Source organism: Zosterops lateralis (genome assembly GCF_965231275.1).
Source record: "Zosterops lateralis genome assembly, chromosome: 13".
NCBI lineage: Eukaryota > Metazoa > Chordata > Aves > Passeriformes > Zosteropidae > Zosterops > Zosterops lateralis.
The window spans coordinates 18073517-18093128 of NC_139773.1; the positions used below are offsets into that span (position 1 = coordinate 18073517).

The 19612-nt window shown below is 47.3% G+C and overlaps 1 protein-coding gene across 1 annotated transcript in view; it reads right to left on the reverse strand.

The window, feature by feature from the left end:
- Window positions 1-19612, reverse strand: part of IGDCC3 (immunoglobulin superfamily DCC subclass member 3) — a gene marked incomplete at its 3' end in the record, with an annotated part of 94529 nt that overhangs the window by 36415 nt on the left and 38502 nt on the right. The window contains exon 3 of the mRNA XM_083871228.1: window positions 2007-2151. Coding sequence (XP_083727354.1) covers window positions 2007-2151 — 145 coding nt within the window. The remainder of the gene's footprint in view (window positions 1-2006; window positions 2152-19612) is intronic.

Sequence of the window (19612 nt, forward strand, 5' to 3'; positions counted from 1 at the left end):
GAATATCTTTCTCTATATCAGCATATGGTTAAGTGCCTATAAGCTGCTCCCTGCGCCGGGCTCCAAACGTGCGGCTCCGTGTCGGTGGCAGCATGACAGCAATCAGTTCTACATGGCCCGAAGTTGATTGCAATCTCTCTGGGACTTTAAAATGCCCATTGTTTTGGATGAATTATACTACAAGAAGCCTTCATTTTTGTTAACAATCTGCCCACAGCATTAGAAGATTCAATTCCAAAGCTATTATTCTGCCTTCAAAGCCTCCAAGTGCAAGACTCGGCATACAAATTTATATACACTTTATACGCAGAAATGCACCAAGCGTGATTAATGCAGAAATCCAATTCAGTTAGAGAAGCAACTCTCATCACCCAGGCTCTGGTGTCAGAGATTAATCTACTGAGCTGACAATAAAAAACTTCCCCAGTAACTTTACTCCTACAAAAAGCCAAATCTCTTCAAAATCAGGACACAAACATAGGAAAAATGTTCCTAGGCCACATCCTCCAGGGCTTGAGCAAACTCTCTCCCCCAGAGTAGAAGCAGCAGGAATAAGCACAGGTTGGATCTTTCTGGGTTGGAGAATAGTCTTGATTTCTCAGTCTTGGAGCTCCTCAATCTTAGGATTCCTCAGCCCTGGGGTTCCCCAGCCTTGGAGAAAAGAAGTCCTGGTCACATTTAAATCCTTGCAACATTTCTGACCATCTCCACAATTGTGTTTCTAGGCTCAAATGGAAAGTATCAATGATGCATGAAGGATTTCAGAGGAACTTCACCTGTCCTGCAACATCTCACTCGGATGCCACAAGGCATCCAGCACTGTTCTCCGCCCCTTACTTCTGCTTATGCCACCTCAGATCAGTGGCTCTGCTCTACCACATCTTCAGTTCAGCACCTGTATGAATAAGAAGCCTTCAGAGATCAAGTTTAACAAATCAACCCTTCACTGGGCTAAAAAAAGCTCAGCTGAAAAATGCAAGGAAAAACAAAACCTGACAGTTGCAGTTTTCCACAGCAGATTTGGGCCTCTTGGGTCCTTCTACTGTAAGTTCACTGCCACTCTGAGAAGGTCAGGCATTGTTCCAGCCCTCGTGTTTTCTTCTGCCTCCAAAGAACTCAACCACATTCCGTTTCAGAACTGACATTTTTAAGAATAGGGGGCTTTCAGGAAAATATTTACAGCTTCCTGGTTTCGCCTATTCCCAAGGCGGGGACACCAGTCCATGCTCGAGGTGTGCTGTGAGCAATTGTCTCCCAGCACTGGTTGTGTGGCTCCCGAGCTCCAGCTGGGGTTGCCGGCACCAGGCATGAGTTTCCTGCCACCTGTCCTGTGCTTGCTGAGCACCAAACCCTGATGAGGGACATTTCCGACACAAAGGGAGCAGCCTGTCAAACACAGGAAGCGCCGACGTGCCACTCCAGGTCCAAGCTGGGAAGGGAGGCAGCTGGAGTTTCTCTTTAGGAGGTTGTTTGGGAAATGGCAGTCAGGGTGCTGTGGGAAGCTCTCTGCAGAGCTCTCCAGTCGCCACACATGAGGGAGTCCACCTGGGAATAGCAGTGTAATTCAGCACTTGCAAGAGTCCAGGAGCCATATGCAAAATCCTAAGTCATGGGTCTGTCTCAGAAAGAGTGACACAAAATGGAGCCATGGAGGGATGAAGGATGCTAAAGCTATCCAGCTTTTTGAGGCTTGCTGGAAAGGTCTCCATGCTGGAAAATAAACCTGGAACAGGGTTGATCAGAGACGGTCAATGCAAGCCCTTCAAAATCAGCTAATAACTTTATCTACCTCTCCTGGGAAATGCCAGTACCCCTACAAGGTGTTTGGCCAAAAGAAGAACCAAACCAGAAAAGCCATAATACACTAAACAAAAGATTCTTCCATGGTGGAAGACCCTTACCCCAGGTTAGTTCTGCCCAAGCACCACTGTGAAAGCAATAGAAAGGCTGGCCATCTTTTCCCACCTGGAGAAAAGCCAGCAGCACATGGCTTGGACATATCCTACCTTTCGTTGTCTGTGTTGACTGGCCTGCTGTTCTTATGCCATAGGATGACTGGCTCAGGCAAGCCATGGATCTGGCACTGGAATCTTGCTACACCACCTTCCTCCACCACTGCATTCTGAGGGTGGATGTGGAAGTCAGACATTGCTGGAAGACAAAAAGAGAGACAAAATTATTCACATGTGAACGATGATCCAACAATTGATGTCAGCAACTTCACCTGACCTAGAAACACACCCTCATTTCTCACAGAATGCAAATGTAATGTAAGAGCAGAAGGCCAGCTTGCAGCCTAACCTTCTGCATGGAAAAACAAGACTAGTGGAAAGTTCTTGAGTTCCAGAGGCCCACCTGCCTCTGGACATTGAAGTGATTGGCTCAAACAGAACAGGACACTTTGCTCCAAGACCATCATGGTCCTCAGCAAGATCTGCTGGGGCAGCGAAACAAACAGACACTGCACTGGCACTCATCAGAGATCAGTCCCAATAGCTTGAGCAGTCTTTGGATCCTAGTCCACATCAAAAGAGAGATGGATTCGTTCTGTTGCCATTCTGTTGTCAACATTTGGGGAGCAAAAGGATTCAGCCAAAAGAAAGAGCAGCTGCCAAGAGCTCAGCAAAGCGAGGCTTTTGGGGCTGGGACCAGCTGACAGCAAATGATGAACCCCAGCACGCCCACACAGGGTGAATACAGACCAGGCTGTTCCAGCAAGCCACAGCTGTAACCGCCACACGGAAACACTCTGGCACGCTGTTAGAGCTACATAAATAATACCGTAATTATTACTATTAATTAATTGGAAGGTGCTGCCTGTTGACTCCGCAATAAACATATTCAAAGCTAATAAACATCCCAGTGGTTATTGAGCTCATGATTCATTTAAAGTGCTGCATCCACAGGAAGGTCTCTCACATTACCATACAAAACAAACTCCAAGAGAACCCCCTGCTCTGCTGCCCCAGCCCGATGATATCCCTCTCCAGCAAGAAAGCCTCGTCCCTTTTTACATGCATCAAGTGCAATGACTGTGGGTCTGCTAAGGAACAAGCTGCCTATGTGTCAGGGCAGCTTAATCATTCATCTGCAAATTGCAGTTGGGTTCAGGCAGATGGGAGATGGCCATTAGCAATCATACATTAAATATGTGTTGCATTAACCTGCGCTGCTCCCGCAACCACCGCTCGCAACCCGCTGATGGCAGATTTGTTAAGCTGATGGAGTAACATGGAGCAAAGCCCCAGCCCTGCACAGTTGTAGGGTTGGGAAGGTTTTGTAGGTATGTGGGTGGGATGGGCAGCCAGCCCAACATCAGGAGCCAGACCGGGGAGTGGCTATGCAATGCTCAAGCCAGATGGGGAGACACACCAGCACAAGGTGAAAGATCATGGAAAACTGTATTTCTCTTTTCCAAGATAAAAGCCAATGCAATTATCCTCTCTGGTTTATGATGGAGCCCAGTGGTGCAATGGCAATTCACCCAATTCATATAGATTTAGCCTTGAAATGAGACTGATCATGGCCCAGAGCATTCAGACATAGAAAGGAGTCCAAAGACTGCTAGGAAGTCTCCCACACCAGGTGATGTCCCTTCCAAGGTGGTGAGGGATGCTTCAAAAGATGGGGGTGCCTGCAGTAGGAGAGTTCAAAGGAACTTGCAGAACATTTCAAGGCTTCAGACCCAGACCAGGGTGAGTATTTTTGCAAAGCCAAAGCTTATGGACCCTCACCAAGAAATGAATCCAAGATTTACTGAGAATGAGACAAAGCTCTCTAAGAATTTTTTTTTTTTTTCAAAAAGCAGGGATTCAGATGCCTGCAGGAAAATTCCTTTCAAATGTACAGATGCTCAGCACTGAGGTTTTTTGGTGGCTGACAGGGTTGATAAAAGAGGGAGGTGTGAATGAGAACAGCCCCGGCACAGACTTCACTCTTCTGGCTGCAGAATTCATCGCCATTCTTTTATTTCAATAATATCACCTCTTATAGGTAAAACTGCAGCAATAACCTCTACTCTTAAAGACACCAGTATTAATATTTATCATGAATAAAACATGGCAAGTTATAAATAATTCAGTTATGAGGATGTTAAGTAAAATATTACTCTTCAACGACACTATAATGTGGCTTTGAAGCACAGTTTTATGTTAAATGCCTAGGAAACACTGTGACCCTTGCCAAGACCAGCTGGTTTGCAGAAGATGCATTAAAAATTCATGCACTGAGCTACAAAATGCTATTTTTAAAACAGGTTTACGAGTTTATTTACAGTTGCAGAGACAAAAGACTTTTGGAGCATCTCCTGTAAAACAGCAACAAAACTTCAACGTGAGTGATTACTGGGTTTTCAGCCTGGGAATAAATCACCAGGGAGAAGGAGAGGAGAGGGATAGGAGGGATGCTTCACAGGGCATTGCCTGGAGGGGCTAAATCTCTGCTGATCCATGTGAGGTTTTTATATACGTCCCAACTGACTGTAATAAACTCATGCAGCAGAGTGCTTGCTCCTGTTTGTCACTTGTCTTCCCGTGGCAAGCAGCAGGACCCCGTTACCAGCCGGGCGCTTTTGTTCCTGCCGCCAAGGAGAGGAGCTGCACGTCAGCCCGGGTGGGGTTGGCCAGCAGCCAGGGAGCTGCAGCTCATTTCTATGCTAATGGCCATAATAATTTTAAAAATAAATACATGCAATCACAATATTCACCCATGAGCTCCTAAGAGGGGAGGCACTCACTAATCCATCTGCCAGCGGTCTCTGCCATCCAGCAATGCAGCATCCATGTGCCAATGGAGGGACTGGTGCTGCCCCAGGCCTTTTTTACAATCATCAGAGGGGTGAGTGCCACCCCGTTCCCATTAAACTTCCCTCTGCCATCTCGTTGTGTCATCAAGCCATAAAAATAACATAAATCACATGCACTCTCATTGCTCCGCATTAATGCTCCAAGCTGTGATGTCTCAGTGTTTCTGCTGTCATCCCACCTGGATTTTGGCTGTGGTAGACAGTGACTGCCACAGGGCAGGGAAAGAGAAAATTTGGGCTCACAGCAGACAGGGAATGGTCCTGGCAGCCTTTTGATGCTACAGGCATGGAGGAGCCTCTTCCAAAATTGGCCAAGGCTAGATTCAGATAAGAGTGTTGACTGTCTACAGGCACACAAACACATGAAGCAGAGGAGTTACTCTTCTTCTCTCCTTGTGTTATATAACTAAGGACCTCAACTAGGATGATGCTGGATCATGGGTGAGGCTCTTCCATAAAGAAACCCCCATGCTTGGGATTGCCCACCACTTAACCCCCACTGGGATGCAGTCCCTGAAGGCACGTCCCATGGACACAGGTGAGCAGCAACTCTTATCCTCATCCATATTCATGGAGGATTCGTTCTGGGGTCTCCTCTAATCAAATCACCAGCACTTTCCCCATCCCAACAGGCCCGGTGGAAAGGCCAATGGAATAAAAATGAAAATAGCTATCGAGTGAAATTTTCTCTACTCCATAAAAAACTAAATTGAAACCATTAGTGGCCAATCCTTTTTTGCTCAGTGCAGCATTAGTGCTAAGCCAGAGATTGACCTAGATTTGATATAGAAAAAGAAAACATTAACTTGGTATGTCAAAGCAAATCCCAGGCCTTTAGAGTCATTAAAACACAAATATTGTGCAGGCACAAGGAGAGGAAGAAGACTTTAAAGGTTCAGTGCCAAACATGGTGTTAAGAAAGCATATGGGAAGCCCAGCTAGTTCTGCAATCAAATAGCCTCTTGATTTTAAATTACTTACAGGGAAACAGAGACCCAGGCAGCTCAAGATGATGCTGGGGAGGAGTGAGCATCCACACCACCATGAATGCCATGCAGTCCACGAATAGCAGCCAACAAGTGAAGCCCCCCTTCTCCACATTTCTGCCACCAACCTGTTAAATTCAGACCTTTTCCAATGGAGGCATGTGGTTAAAATGCCTCACAGTTAACAAAGTATAACGAACAAGAGTTTTATGGGGATGTGCCTCCAGTACTTGGTCTGCCAGATGCTCCTATCAAGGAGGGCAGGCTTTGTTATGTCCATTACAACTGAGGAAGGTGAAATCTGGGAGGCAAATTATTTGCCCAGTGCAGAAAACAAGCCATGGGCAAGCTGACCCCTTCCAAGATTGGCTCCATTCTGATGACAGTGAGCTGCAGATTTTTATACTGAATTTCTGAACTTACTAATAAAATTGAATTCCTCCTCAGGTCAGCAGAAGCCAGGGTTATTTTTAAAACACAACGAACATCATGCCAATTAATGCCAAACTTGAATCACTCTCAAATCAGGCTGAGAGCTCCAGCAGAACCAACTTTCAATATCTGTGAGATTCACAGAGCACCCAACTCCTTTTCCACCAGTGCCAAGGCAAGCAGAGAGATTAAATTTTCAAATTTTTTTGGCTTAAGAGACTTTCACCACAAAGTCAGCAACCTGCCAGGGAACATTCTCAAAGAAGTCAGCAGGTGAAGGCTCTGAAGACTCAGTCAGGTCCCTTATTTGTCCCCTCCACACTCTGGAACTGGAGGATTTGCCAATGAGAAGGAGGTGGCACAAAAGATGGGGGCACACCAGAAACCCCATCCTCTCCTCTCTTCCCCTGCCTTCAACCAGCAACGCCTGCCCAAGCCTTTAAGAAAAAAGACACTGAATCTTCTCTCTATACTTTTTTTTTTTTTTTTAAGATATATTTTTATAAAGCTAAAAAACAAGCCCAGGGCAGGCCAGCCTGGTGGCTAGTCCAGCTGCAGAGCAGCCTCTGCGCCTGCGAGCCGGCCCTGCGTGTCTAATGACGCTTTTGTGCGAGGTTGTTGCTGAACTGCCATGAGCCCAATTTTGAATGCAAGTTGCTTTGTGCATAGTGAAGCGTGAACAACAGCGCCGCCCATTTATCTATTTAATTCTCCAGGAGTAGCAGGAGCGGGGCCCTTCGCTCACATCTAAAAGGAAGAAAAATCGCCTTTCTCTCAGCTTTGGAAATGGAGGGAAATATTAAAGAGCAGCCGTGCCTCTCCCAGCACAGAGGAAAATCCTCTCTGCCCCTGTCTACTAATCATAGCAGGGAAAATCCCAAATCTCTATTGTCCATGCTGAGCCTCAGATCTCCAAAGAATATGGGCTGCAAGACTCAGGAGAGTTTGAAGCAAGGAAGACATTTTAGAGGAATGTATTTCATTTAAGGGGAACCAAAATACTCGGTGAGATAAAAGAGGGAGGATGACCCACCTCAGTCTGTGCAGAGGTACAGGGAAATTGTCAGTCCTGAACACGCTTTATTTGGAGTATTTGCAAACAAGTGCTTATTTCTCTTTTGCTTAGGCTGTTGTTTTCTTTCCCTGGAGCTAACAGGATGGCTCAGAACATGAATGGAGGATGGTCCAGGCTGTTCTCTCTGCATTTTGCATCCTCATGTCTCTTGTTTTCACTTGCAATCAAAGCTGACTGGAAGAATTTAAAATAGGCTGAGAAGACAGCACATCATACAGACTTCTTTGGTTGAGGAACAGTCTCCACCTGGCCTGATTTTTTCTCCTGTCCCAAGCTCCTGGGACAGGAATGAAAGGGAGACAACAGAGGTAATGCCTCACAGTGGGACACAGCAGCTGCCCACGGGAGGGAACATGAAACAGATATTTTACAAGAGGAGTAGTGGGGAAAACCTACTCCCTCAAGTAGTATGACTCAAGTCAACCAGGAGGCAAATTTTTTTCTGGTCTGGGACTGTGGCTTCTAAACTCTTTGCATAACACATGAAATGACTGTGAGCCAAATCCAGGTCACCTCTCCACTGCATTGCAATGAACAGCCCTGATGGACACTGCTGACCCATGATTTATTGTTGAGTTTGCTGCTTTCAGAAGCAGAAAAAAGCACAGAGCCCTGTAGGGGCTGCTTCCACGTAGGGATGATAAACATCCTGTGAAAGTAATGAACACATCTTCACTGCATGCAGATCAGGAGTCAGAGGGAACATCCTCAGGAGCCCCTGGTTGCTTTACCTGCCCTGCACAAGGAAAGGAACCAGGCTGTGAGGAGGATGATGGGTTCTTCCTGAAAAGGTCTCTGTAGGGTGGCACCTGGAAACCCTTTGAATGCCTGCACTGCAGCTCCACTCCTCTTCCTGAGGCTGGACTGAACGTTCTGCCCACCACCAGCAGCCCCAGCCTCTCCTGCACAATCACAGGTGTCTCCAAAGCCATATTCCAGTCCTAGAGAACATTTAGTATATTCATGGTATTTATTATGGCTCATTTATTGGAAAATTAACTCTGTCCCAGTACAGCACATGAGGGACATCCCCAACATTCAACAGCCCACCACCCTGTTTGTCTTAACTGTGGGGAGCAGAGAGTACCAGGGGAGCTGCCAATGCCAGAAGAAACCCTTGAGAGCATCTGGCCTTTGCCACACTCTCCCTTGTGCAGCAGCACTACCCAAATGCTGCCTGCTGAGACCCAAGACCTAACAGAATGTGCAGCCAGAAATCATCCCAGCCTGGAAGCAAGAGCAGGGAGTCCCTGTGCAAACACCCTCTCTGAAGTGCAGCAAGCAACCAGGGCTGTCTGAGCACCCTCACACCTTTCCTATAGAATTATTGGTTATTTTAGGGACAGGCACAAAGTGCCATCCATGGTCACAAGCAAAATCCAACGTCATCCTTCCCTTGAGTACCAATAGCACACTCTACCCATGAGGCAATGCTGCTCCTTATAAACCACTTTGAAAGATGCATTTTGGCAATCCCATGGATCGAATTTCTCACTTTCCTCCATGCTCAGAGCACATGGCAGCATGGCATCATGTTACCTGCTATGCCAAGCAGCACAGCAGACAGCTCAGAGTGGTTATTCATCTTCCAGCACCCTCTTGTTTTGCAGGGGGATTGACTAATAAACAGCCCCTTTAGCTCTCTCAAATTGGTTTCAGGGAGAGAAGAAGTTTCTGGCGAAGAGGGAGGCATTGCTGGGAGAGACCTTTATCAGGGAGCTCTATTGCAGTAATTTTTCAAGATGAAATTGCTCTCTGGCTCATGACAGCATTTAGTGTATCCTGAGGCGACCATTTGTGAAGCCAAACCTGTGGTCCTGCTGCCCTGCTGCTGGAGGGAAGGGGGAGTATTAAATGTCATAAACAACTCTTAATTTGCCTGGGTGAACTGCACATGGGGCTGGTGATTCTGCAGTGCAGGAAGGGGTTATCTGTCAACTGCACAGGGCTCCAGCAACAAGGGTGGTGTTGGCCAAGCAACACTGGCTGCTGTGACACCTGCCCAGAGGTACGACTCACCACAAAGGGCTCCTGTGTTTTTGTGGGGTGACTTCTTAAGAAACCCCAGCATCAGACGAGGCTCCTTCACCCCAAGGCAGGGCTCCCCTCCAGCATTACAAGAAGATGTCCCCTCCTGTTGCATTCACAGCAATGGCTTCTTCAGGACTTTCCTCTGAAGCACACACTCACTCTTTGCAAAATAGCAATGATTTATCCCACTCAAGTGCCCCGGCAGACCCCTGAAGTAATGAGAAAATGAAGGCCAAGCTGTCCACAAGCCTCTGGGAAAGGTTGGCTCAGCAAGGGCAGAGCAAAGCGTGCAGTACGCTGCCAGCAGGCAGGTCTCTCCTGCCAGATTCCCATCCAGAGCTCCTCGTGTTTTTCCTACTCTGACACACACAATTAAGACAAATTACATAGTTACCATTTTGATTTGTAGCACAATACTGCTGTTTTCCATCCCTCTCCCAAATATTGATGGAGACAGTAAAAGAGGAAGCTCCCACACAGCTGGTTTTGGCCCTGGACCACTTTGTTTGCAGCCAACTCCTTCCAACATCGAGCGCGGATGGACGAGCAATCCCGCTTTTCATCAGCTCGGAGAGGCAGCGAGCCAAGCACGCACGAGGTGTTATCCTCAGCAGCCCTCACAACACCTCTGGGTAGAAACATCCCTGCTCAGACCTCCCTGAGCAAAGTCAGCCACTTCCCTGCTTTTTTGTACTCGCCAACGAGCGCACACTTTGTTTCGGCATCTCCGGAGGCACTGATGGAATCCGTAAAGGTGAAGGCAAAGGAAGCTTTTCATCACGACTGCCCACGGAAATGCCATCAGCCTCACTTTCAGACAGGGAGCTGTCCTGATTTACAGGCTAATGAATTTTAAATGAGATGCATTTTTTAATTTTTTGTTGTCAGCCTCCATTTTTCTGCCAGCAATCATTCCAGTAATAGCTTTAAATTTTCAGCATCTGTTTTTACCAGCTCTCTTGTAATTAGTTTACTAATGTATTTCAGTGTGCCTTTGTTATTTTCAGAGAATTACTTCATTCCCAGCTATCAGAGATAGTGCACTTCAGTCTATAAGGAGTTTGGCCTTTGTTCCCCCGTGGTTATTCACATGGGGGAAGATGGCTCAGTGAATGACAAGCCTTTCTATCACTACACATTCTCCATTTAATGTCTTTATACTGGCTCATTAATTACCACAGAAAACTCCTTTCCAAATGGAACCTGTGATTTATAGAAGACTTGGGCAAGGTGCCATTTTTATCGGGCTGACAGCAAACAGCACCAGTGCTGGCAACTCGCTCTTCATTTTCCCTCCTGCTGCAGCAGGGTCAGCCCTGCCGAGGTGGGAGCTTTGGGAGCTCAGAGAGTGCTCAGTGCTGCTGAGCCATGGGCATCATGCTGCTCCTCTCTGCTAGGATGGCCAAGCACACAGAAAATTGAGCTACAGCCCACTCTGCCTGCTGCACAGATTGAGATATTCCCTTGGGCAGCAGCTGGGGAGTGCCTGGAAGAGGTGAAACTGCCTCTAAGGTGATCTCTTTCCTGAATCTGGTGGTCCAAGGGGTGGCAGTGCATACAACAAAATATCTCGTAGGTCTTGGAAAAAACCCAAGCACAGCACAGAGACTCTGGCTTTCATGATGGAGTGGGCAGTCAGAGATGATGGGCACTGTGGCATCCAGAGGCACCTCTCTGCCATGTCCCATCACACAGCAGGCCTGAGTTCCAGCTGTATCCCTCAGACTCTAAAGCATTACAGACTTGCAAAACTTCCCAGCACATGGGGTCCAGGCAGGGGGAAGAGCTGCCCAAAGACACAAGGCAAAGGCTCCCTGTGGACCCAAGGCAGCCAGAGCAGGGGGGAAAGGCGGCTGTGGAAGTACCCCAAACAAGGGTCTCTCTGTCCGACGGAAATTAACTTTAAATCCTTCAGAACAGTATGTCTTTCACCACGTCCATACTCTGCCGAGCATGATAAACTACTCCCCTTCTTTATTAAGGAATGAAACACAAGTGGAAATGGTGCACACGATAACTAAAGAAGTTATTTAAATAGAAAAATAATCAAAAAAGGCTGGATTCCCACAGAGGAGCTGCCTCACATCACAGCAAGGAAAATACTCAGCATCCCCTGTGCACGGGGAGAGGAGAGACCACAGGACCACAGCATTGAGCCAGAGCAAGCAGAGCAGAGGGTTAACATTGCAAAACAACTGCTCTAAATCTCCTTTCTGTTCAATTTAACTCTGAATTTCACTCAAACACAGATGATTTTTCTAAATGCTGAAAGCTGCTCTGCTCCTATCCCTTGGTGTTGAGCACAGATATTGTGCTTCAGCGTTGCCCAGTCCAGATTGAAGGGGATAATGTCAAAGATGTAGAAAGGACTGAACTGTTGTGATCCTGAGAAAATCCAGGTTCCTCTCAGGTCTGCTTTTCTTCCTAGCAGCAGCTAAGCCGTTAGCTGTCATCTCATCCCTGTGGCTGAGTTACTATATAAATTCCTGTTCGCTCCTTGGCAATAGCAACAGCTTCCTATTTTGCTGGCAGCAATCCAGGGGAAATTCAAGCTGAATTACAGCCATTCTTCAGAAAATAGGCCAAATCCACGAAAGCAGGACACATGACCGCAGACGCAGAGCTCGTCCTTTTTTTTTCTATTTATTTCGCGGCGAGGAGCCCCGTTGGCTGAAAATAGCTTATCTCTGGAAGTCCCCCTTTTCCGCTCACGGCTGCCGCTGCTGGCTGCCAGCCAAACCATTACCACCTCAAAGAGAAAGTTCATAGCTCCGGCGTATCGGCCCCACGGTACAGGACGTGCGGTTTGATGTTTTCACCGATTTCTCTTCGGGAGCTCAGAGGAGATGGGGATTGTATTTCTGTGCACGAGCCCAGCGAGTGTTAAGTCCTTTCCTGTGCCTCCGCTGGGATGGGCGCACTTGGGGCTGTACCCCAGCATGGCTTGGCAGAGTAGGCACAGTAGTGTGGATACACGTATGTGGACGTATGATAGGAATAAATTGTGCCCTGTGAGGGTGGTGAGGTCCTGGCACAGGCTGCCCAGAGAAGCTGTGGGTGCTCCATCCCTGGAAGTGTTCAAGGCCAGGTTGGACAGGGCTTGAAGCAATCCTGGTCTGGTGGAAGGTGTTCCTGACCATGGCAGTAGATGATCTTTAAGATCCCTTGCAACTCAACCCAGCCTAGGGTTCAATGATTTTATGATACAATATGGGGGGGGGGGGGGGGGGGGGGGGGGGGGGTGGTAACACAGATTGGACTCTGTGGGCCCCTACAGACGCCCACTCCCATGACAAAGTGACAGCTTCCATTTCATGCCAGGTCCATGTGAAGAAGCCACTACATCCCAAACCACCTTTGCCCCCCCAGCAAATCATTTCTTCTCTCTGTGTACCCCCCATAGGATCCTAAATACAACTGGCTGACATATCACAATCCTGGCAGACAAACACAGGTAAGGATACAAGAGAATGGTTAAAGATGAGAAGGATGTGGAAAATGGTGACACAGAGGAAGTGATAGCAAAGTTACAAACCACCAACCTTACCATCTTTTTTTTCCTTGCTATCATCAGACCATCACTGAACCCGAGGAGCAGTGATGAATTCCAGAAAACACAGTTCTCGAGGGAGGATTGGCTTCTTGTTGATAAGAAGCCGGGAGGCTTATCTCCCAAACCCACTGTGACACCTCACCCTGGGCCCAGTTTATCAAATTAAACTCATTACCTTTGAGAGGACTCATTGAAAAGAGGTGGCAGGAGAAAAGTCACGGGTCAAGGAGGCAATGCTGCCATCACCCTGCAGTGCTGCTCCTGGATCACCAGCACTAAACCATCCCAGAGCATCACGTCAAGGAAGCAAAGTGACAGAAAGAGGGGATGCACTGATTTCCTGCGAGGCCATCACAGGGGCTCTCTGGTTTATTGTACCTACAGCCACACCACACAGGGCTGTGCTCGCTGGGTGAGATCCCTGATAGAAGATGGTTTACAAGAGCAGGTTTCCATACGGTAGAAAAACAATCTGACCGTGCCCATGGGAGAGCCACGATTGTGATCTGCCATTACCCAACCTCTGTACATACAGAACATTGAATATGTTCTGATATATGATACAGAACTTTGCATATGCATCTCTTACTGCCACAGAGAAATAACCAAGTCCTTTCTGGGAGGAATTTTTAAAATGAGCAGTCGAGCATAACTAGATTTCAGCTTTGAGCACTTTTCTAAGGCATTCAGATACACACTTCAAATGCCTCTAATTTGTTTTGCTTTTTTTTATCCTTGATTAAACAAACACAAGTCACCTCAGGTGGTGCCTCTCCTCTTTTTCAAGGACCTTTGGTGCTGTTTAGGGGCACAGGATACAACAAGAAGCCCTGGGTAACAGGAGGAGAGGGCAGTGAGGCTCAGGAAGCCTTTGAAGAGCATTCCCATGGGATGCTCCCGGGTGGGATAACTATCAGCTTGAAGGGCTATGAGGAGAGGCTTTATCAATTTGTTGGGAGGTGAGAGATTGGAAGAGTCTGTGTTATTTCCTAATGTAAAATTTGCAAATACTTTACCCAAACGTTACTGCTTTTTCGTGTGTTTGTGCACCCTGAAACTCACTTGGGCAGGTTAGGGGGGGAAGGCCACCAGACTCCCTGAGCAGTGGTTCCCTGACTAAGAGTCACAGATTCTCCCATGACCACCAGCACCTAAGCCCTCTGCAAATGTAAATGCCCTAAACCCTCTACTGATCTCCATCCATCCTATCAAACAACCCCTGTGCAAAATTCTGTGCCATGGACAAAAGACAATAGGAGGTGCTGAAAAATAACGCAGTGCTAAGCCTGGAGAAGAGGTCAACGTTGACATTGCAGCTCCTGCCAAAGGAGGAAAAGTTAGAAGACATGCTGGATACTCAGGCAGCCACACAATTCAAATTTAAATACCAGCATTTGCCTTCAAAGACTGTCAGTGATGGGACAGCCAGACAGACCTGCAACTGCCTGGGATTCCTCTGTCCCTGTCCCTGCTCATGCACTTGCTGTTCTCATTTTCTTCCCAGACTCATTCCCCATCCAGGTGCCAAGGTTAACATCATTTAGCCACCTAAGCTCTCTGTCAGCATGAAATTTCATTTTAATTAAAGCTTAAGTTTGGATGCACACATGAATGTGGAAAGCTGCGTGGGCTGGAGTGATGATAAATGCCAAGGAGCAGCAGCATTGCAAAAGTGATGTGGGTTTTAGGGAGCAGGCAGAGGTCAAACACTGCACCTGAAAGGAGGGATTGCAGAAGGGCATTTTTAGTGACTTTGAGCTCTGAATTTGAGCTCTGCCCCTGTGTTTGCAGCACACTGGGGAAATCAGAGCCAAAACTCTGTAAGCCTCATCTTCAAGAGGCCTTTGCAGGGATGCTCAGTGTGTCCTGTACCAAACCTGAGGAATCAGTCCTCTCCCTCCTGAAATGGGGATCTTCATCAGAAAAAAAACCTTGCAGCCCAAAACAGGCACCTCTCCTGTATTAACAGCAGAGATTAAAAACTCTGTAACAAACAGGTGATTGTAGCACAGACTGTTAAGAGATCTGAAAAACTGCCGGGATACCTGAAATATTCAGGAAGGCAATTAAATCTATCTTAACAAAACCTCATGGCATATAATGCCCTCCCAAGAGACCCACTGTAATACCCTAATAACTTGTTTATGTGACCCAAATGTCCAAGAGGATATTCCATGAGGGTGTGGACTGTGCACCTCATATGCATATTCAGGCAGAGAATAAAGGACAGAAGCAAAGTCCTTAAGATATTTGCATGGCACAAGGCAGGAGCATCCGCATGGAAAACACTGTCAGCAACTTCGCAGCCTTCACCACCACGAAGCGAAATAAATAAATAAAGAGAGCTGCAGGAATTAGCTGCGAGGGTGACAGCACTGAAGGAAAATGAAAGCAGAAAGGAGGGATAAGAAAAAAAACATCCATCCCGGCTCGCTTTTGTGTTCTCGCACAATGGGGCACGTCAGCTCCGGAGCCTCCGCAAGCCATCACCCGCCATCTGGCACCGGGCTGGGCCGCTAATGGGAGGCCCCGGAGCCCCAGCTGACTCCCAGAGCCACAGGGGAAATCAAGCTGATGATCTCCCCACATTAAGCCATCTAAATTAATGCAGATGCGCTGCCCGCTCGCGAGAAATTCGGCTGGTGAGAGGCGGCGAGGAGAGCGGGGCGAGGCAGCTGCAGCGTGCCGTGAACCCCAGAGCCACAGCCCAGTGCTGGCTGCAGCAGGGCCGGGGCGGTGCGAGCCACCCTCGCTCATTTGCAAGACAAATTGTTGGCGAGTGTTTCTGGAAGAGCAGCCCTTTTCATCCAAGTGCTGGCAGCTCGGCTGCGAGATGCACAACCCCGGCCAGATGCAAATTCTGCAGCAGCAGCGGGGACAGCCCAGATTAACTCAGACCGTGCTCTCAGAACCAGCCTCATTAACTGATGTCCCTGCAGCAACCCCGATGGTTGTGGCAGGGTGGACCCCAGAAGACTCAGGTCCCAAAGGAACATTTGCAGCCCTGAATGTCTGAATTCCCTAAGCACTATGGTACTGGACAAGGATGCAGAGCCTGGCAATGAATCACAAGGGAAAAGGGCTGGCTGAGCACCTTGCCAAGGATGTGAGTTCAGCTCCAGCCTCTTCCTTTGCCAGCTGTTGCATGAGGATCAAGGGAACAAACCACCTGGGGTTAAAGATGCACAGTGCTCTCAAGGCATGGAAATGTGAGCTGGAGAGGGCATCTTCAGCCCAGGGGGACACACAATCCCTCCTTTTCCCCTGTACCTAACTCGACTGTGCCTCTAAAAGCTTCCAGGTGATACCCTGGGGACATCTGGATGTTGATCTGTATCTAATGCAGGTCAGAGCGCTCTGAAGGGACTTGGCTCTGGCTGGAGCAATGCACAAAGATCTGCCCCCTCCATCTGAGTGCAAACAGGAAAGTCAACCTTCAGGAAGGAATTTTGTTTCTGCCCTCCATCACTGGCTTTATGGAACTGCTGGGAGCCCAGTTCCTGTAACCAGCAGTGGCACGTACCATCAGTGCCAAAAAAACACCTCCCGAGAGTGAGCTCAACCAGCAGAGACCTCCTGGGAATTGCTGCAACAAACCTCAGACCAAGCAAAACCCAAACCCTTTAACAACTGAAGCACATTTCAGCCTCCCCAGGTCCAGCTGCTGTTGCACAGGCCAGGGAACCTCTGGGGGTGGCAGTGATGCCTTGCAACAAGCAGGTATTTGGGGATCCATCACTGTCACTGACAGCTGAGATCATGCTTACAGCACCAAGGGTGAACCCAGACCCTTTCTAATGACTTTGGATTCATAACCTATTCCCACAGATGGAAAATTTTATTCCCAAATGCAATGAGACCCACATGGCAGCAGCTTGAGTGATTACAGTCTCTGCTATCATTTGCAGGGAGGCAGAAAACCCCCCCATTTTACCTAAAGGGGAGGGTGGTAGCATATGGTAAGCGTAGGTTACACTCAGCCCCAGGAGCAAAGCTGCAGCCCTTACACAGCTCACACTGCCTCTGAAGCATGTTCCAGGTCTGTAATATCCCACCAGAAAAGAAGCAGAATTTTTGCTGGGGTAGGAGAAGGGGAGAAAATCTTCCCATGCAAAATTTGCCTCCAAATTCTAGCTAGTTGAAATAATTTGTTGGTAAACACAAAGCACCATTGGGGTAACAGCTGAGTGGAGGCTTATATTAAACAAGCATCTTCAGATGAAAATATCACTCATCTGAAAGGCATCACTATTCATTCATGCTCAATAAAACACAAAATGGTTACAGATAGAGCTGATGGAAAATGAGAGAGAGAAATGGAAGTAAAGGTAAAGCTGCCAGGCAGGAAACGGCACAAGAAGAAGGAAAAAAAAAAAAAAAAAAAGAAAAAGAAAAAAGAAAGAAATATCACTGTGAAGAGGCTGATTTAGCATTCTGCTCTAGGAGAAATTTCAAAAGCAGGTTTTAATATCTGATAAAACTTCACTGCTGGTTGCCACACTGCCTGACAGAAGCACAGAAGGGGACTAATAGCCCTGGCATGCGACATGATAAAACATTTTAAGCCGCATAGCTTCACTTGGACTTGCCACTTTTAAGGCCGTTTTACGGTTCACTGCTATCCCTCAGTGTCCTAACAACAAGCCCTGAGCATGCACAAGCTCTGCTCTACACCCACCAGGCAGGTAGCTGCTTCCCCCAAGGATGAGTTTTTCCAGCCTGCAGATTATCACAGGTGAATATTACCATTTGGTGGCATTGCTTCAAGGAACTGCAAGGGCTGAGTGCAGGGCACCCAGGCTGGTGCCTCTGGTCTTCTCACCAGACATCTGGCTGCTCCAGGGCTCTCATCCCACTAAAACAGGATCTCTTCAAAGTCCTACATCATCCAAACCCTTCTTCCACACAGCTGGATGCTGCTGAGTTGGCATTAACAAGAGACATGGGGGGCTTGGTTTGAAATACACCTCTGCTTTATAGATGATTTCCCAATCTAATAAAGAGACAAAACATTATATGTCTTTCCTTCTCTTATTTCCCAAGGAACAGCAAGAGTGGAAACATCTTTCTGCCTCACCAATAAAACTTTTATAACCCACTTCCCTGGTGGCTTCTGAGCAAAGGCCCTTTTCCCAATGAGAAGCCTGGGAAAAATAGGGAAAGGAGAGGCATGATCTGTATTCACAGCCCATCCTAGCTCAGGTGGTGGCATGAAACACTGGAGTCATGCCTGGATGCAGGCAGTAAAAATACTCCTGTTCCCTGGCTGCCCAGGGATTGTTCTTGCCAGGTAATCCATGCAGAGGGTTATTGGATACAGTACAGGAAAAGTACTGCTACCAAAACTTAAAAGCTACCTAGCCATTTGAGGAAAAAACCCAAAAAACACAAGCAACTGAAAAATAAGGCAACTAAAAAAACAAAGGCAACCAAGATAGGGTGTGTTGCTGGGTCTGAGTCCTATTTTGTTTACTTTTTTTTTTTTTTCAATGAGCTGGTACCAGCTTTATTTACTGGCAGCCATCCTGCCTTTTTCAGTTTGATTTTACAGTAGGAGAGGAGTGGAAAACTGGGGGAATTTGGACACAGACTGGGCAGATTTACCTGCACATCCCTCTGGACACAGATCTCTTGCTTTTAACTCTACCTTTCCAGGACTGCCAAACTGCTACAGGTGTATGGCCAGAACAGATGAAACTACAGAACAGGCTGGAGATACTTTAAGGCAATTTTTACAAAAAGCACAAGATTATTAGCACACAAATACATCAACAGGTAGCAGTATTTCCACACTGTATTTCCAGCTGGAAGGAAGAAGAACCAGCAGTAAACAGGCTGTCTGCAACCAGTAGTATTCCTCATGGTCTTCTCTGTGATGCTGCCCAGCACAGAATAAAACTTTATAAATAACAGAATGGTTTGGGTTGGAAGAGACCTTAAAGCCCAACTTATTCCACCCCCTGCTATGTGCAGGGACACCTTCCACTATCCCAGGCTCCAAGCCCTGTCCAGCTCAGTCCTGAACACTTCCAGGGATGGGGCAGCCACAGCTTCTCTGGGCAAGTTCTGCCAGGGCCTCACAGGGAAGAATTTAATCTCAAAATTTAATCTAACTCTGAGCTCCTTCATTCTAAAATCCCTCCCTACACGGGAGACAAGCTCATCAGAATGTGTGAGAAGGGGCACAAACCCACTGACTCACATCACAGCTCCAGGACTGCTCCAACTGAGAACAGGATTGGCCAAGGCAGGCGATTATAACAAAGCCCTAATTAGAAGGAGGGACAGGAAGGACATGGAAGGGGGAAAAACATCCAAAGAAATATCCTTAACTATCCTGGAGGAGCCTTCCCCAGTGATCTGCTACTGCCTCCATCCACACATAGGTTATCTTTTAATATTGTTTCTAAATCCAGAAAACTTTTCCTGGCCACGAGCACTGGGTCAGGAGGTGGAAGAAAGGAGAAAGCAAGCTACTAAGGAGGAGAACAGGAAACTTTTTTTTTTTTTAATGACATAAATCAAGCCAGGGAAAAGACTTCATGCCCCAGAAACCCAAGGCCAGGTTACTCATACATTCAATCATGAACTCCAGGAAGGAGAGGTCTTTCCTTTCTTTCTGCAAAATGCTTCTTTTTTTTTTTTTTTTTTTTTTTTTTTTTTTTTGTCAGGAGTGGCTTTAATTAGCGTGCTTAAAGCTTGTGAGCAGCTCTGGGAGCTGAGAAGCCTGC